Here is a 2,080-nt window from a genome sequence, read left to right as displayed (position 1 = left end):
TTGGCTGAGCGGAATAGCCACTCAGCCGGAACTCCGCTGCCCATGTGCTATCTACTGTAGGGCCGAGCGGGATGGCCGCCCAGCCGGAAGTCCACTGCCAGTGTAGTCTATTGTTGGCCGAGCGGGATAACCGCTCGACTGAAAATCCACTATCCTTGTAATTTGTCGTTGGACCGAGCGGGTTGGCCGCTCGATCGGACGTTCACCATCCGCGTGCTCGGCTGATGTTGAGATTGCTGTTAGGCCGAGCAGAGGAGCCGCTCGGCTCGACTTCTTCGCGTCCTTTGAACGTCGATTTGATTACTCCGTGTCGAAGACGGTGGGTCGATTCTTAATCTCCGATCGGAGTATGCCTCGCCCGACCCATCAATACCATCTACCCATTGATCGTCTTGATTTTGATCTCATTTGACTTCCATCATGACAGTAAAATAGAACCCCTCATCAACATCACATCACCACCATCGAATTATCAATCGGATATATAACATATCCAATAATGATATCATAATTTGAGGAAATTTTATCCACTGACAACTGATTACACAGTTGCACTTGTGAAGCAGCAGGAATCAAGTCAAATCACAGCGTCGGCCCACAATTTATTCAAATCCACGACTAAACCAACGAGTGGGCGTCCAAGCCTTTGCCTCCCTCGTCGACACGTAAAGTGACCGTGCGACGACCGTGCTTGCCGACCACACCACAAACACAACCAACGCTCGACACATCGCACCACTAAAGCAGTTCACAAGCAGGAACATCCATCGATTCCTCGCTCATTACTGCTTTTGTTCTAAAGTAGCATCGATTTTTAAAAGCATGGCCTGCCATGCTTCACCGCCGCCGCGCCGCCGTCTCCCTCTGCGCGTTGAAGTAGACGACCGCCACCGGGAGCCCGAGGTCGTTCCCCTCCGCGAACGACCGCGTGCTGAAGCGGTCCCGCTGCGCCGGCGTCGCCGCCACCGACTGCCGCCGCCTTTGCTGGAACAGCACGAAGACGAAGCGGTGGATCCCGATGCTCGGCCGAGGGCTCTCGTACCTCACCACCTCATTTCCTGCTACCTCCAATCCAATAAACAACCACCACCACCACAACAACAACGGAAAACATTAAAAAAATTAAATTAAATTAAATTAAATAGGGAGTTCTAATCTGTTTTGCATGCTCTGTTGGAGGAGCACGAGGAGCAAGAGGAGTATAAGGCCCACCGAAAGAAGCATCGGTCGTGCCGGGAATATCAGTGACAATCCTGCACACATTGGACCGTGCATGCATGAATCCGTCAGACAATCGCATGCACGCCTCTTAATTAATCAGATTAACTAATTAATTACCAGTGGACGTGCTCCCTCAAGAATGGATCGCTTGGCCCTGGCGCGTCAGGGTCTGTCATAACCTGCAGTCAGTACATATACAGATCACTTCGCGAGTAGTTATCTAGAAAGAACATCGACCGAGGAGCCATCGAAGAGGAAGTTATATGTGTGTAGTGTTACTACCAGCGTGAAGAAGGATCTCAATTCACCTCCTTGGACCTCCACCCTGGGCTTCGCCACCACGGCAGATGGGAAAAGCTCTTGGCCATTGCAGACCAGATTGTGGGAGTTGTAGTTCACGGTCATCCTCACGGTGGGGATGAATGGGTCGATGACTTCTCCGATCACCCGGCCGAGGACGAGCGGGTCGGAGGGCCTTGCCATCGCTCTGCTCTTGCAAGATCAAGAAGGCAGGGGATGGCTGGCTGGTGTGTTTGGAGGGGAAGGTGGTCCTCTATTTATAGGGCTCAAGGTTTTTTTTTTTAAAAAAAATTACCAGCTGGTGTCGCAAATGAAGGGTTGAGATTCATTTGGTTATCATGCAAAAGAATTTGCCATGTGTTAAATATGGTTGAATTTTTTAAGATAAAATGTTATAGTAAATTAACAAAGGGCGCACATGAAATTTCAAAATTTTCAGAAGGTCTATTAAGATTTCATTATTCCTAGAAGACATATAAAATTATAATTTTACCTTTCTTTTTTTTTGTTTTTTGATAGGCATGCATCCAACTTCTTTTTTTTTTTCTTTTCCCCTAAA

The 2,080-nt window shown here is 48.6% G+C and overlaps 1 protein-coding gene across 2 annotated transcripts; it reads right to left on the bottom strand.

Moving 5' to 3' along the window:
• Positions 1-572: 572 nt before the first annotated feature.
• On the bottom strand, positions 573-1,746 carry LOC121997023 (CEN-like protein 2). 2 transcript variants are annotated; one of them, XM_042551230.1, is made up of 4 exons: positions 1,504-1,746; positions 1,339-1,400; positions 1,213-1,253; positions 573-1,061 (listed from the first exon to the last, which is right to left on the bottom strand). In XM_042551230.1, exons 1-4 carry the CDS (start codon positions 1,702-1,704, stop codon positions 838-840), a joined length of 528 nt encoding a protein of 175 aa, XP_042407164.1. In that variant the 5' UTR covers positions 1,705-1,746; the 3' UTR covers positions 573-837. The 2 variants fall into 2 exon arrangements, with proteins under 2 accessions (XP_042407164.1, XP_042407165.1); XM_042551231.1 differs by having other exon boundaries at positions 573-1,058.
• Between the last annotated feature and the right edge of the window lie 334 nt (positions 1,747-2,080).

Source organism: Zingiber officinale, chromosome 6A (genome assembly GCF_018446385.1).
Source record: "Zingiber officinale cultivar Zhangliang chromosome 6A, Zo_v1.1, whole genome shotgun sequence".
NCBI lineage: Eukaryota > Viridiplantae > Streptophyta > Magnoliopsida > Zingiberales > Zingiberaceae > Zingiber > Zingiber officinale.
The sequence above is the reverse complement of the archived record's forward strand: the minus strand, read 5'-3'. Positions and strand labels throughout refer to the sequence as shown.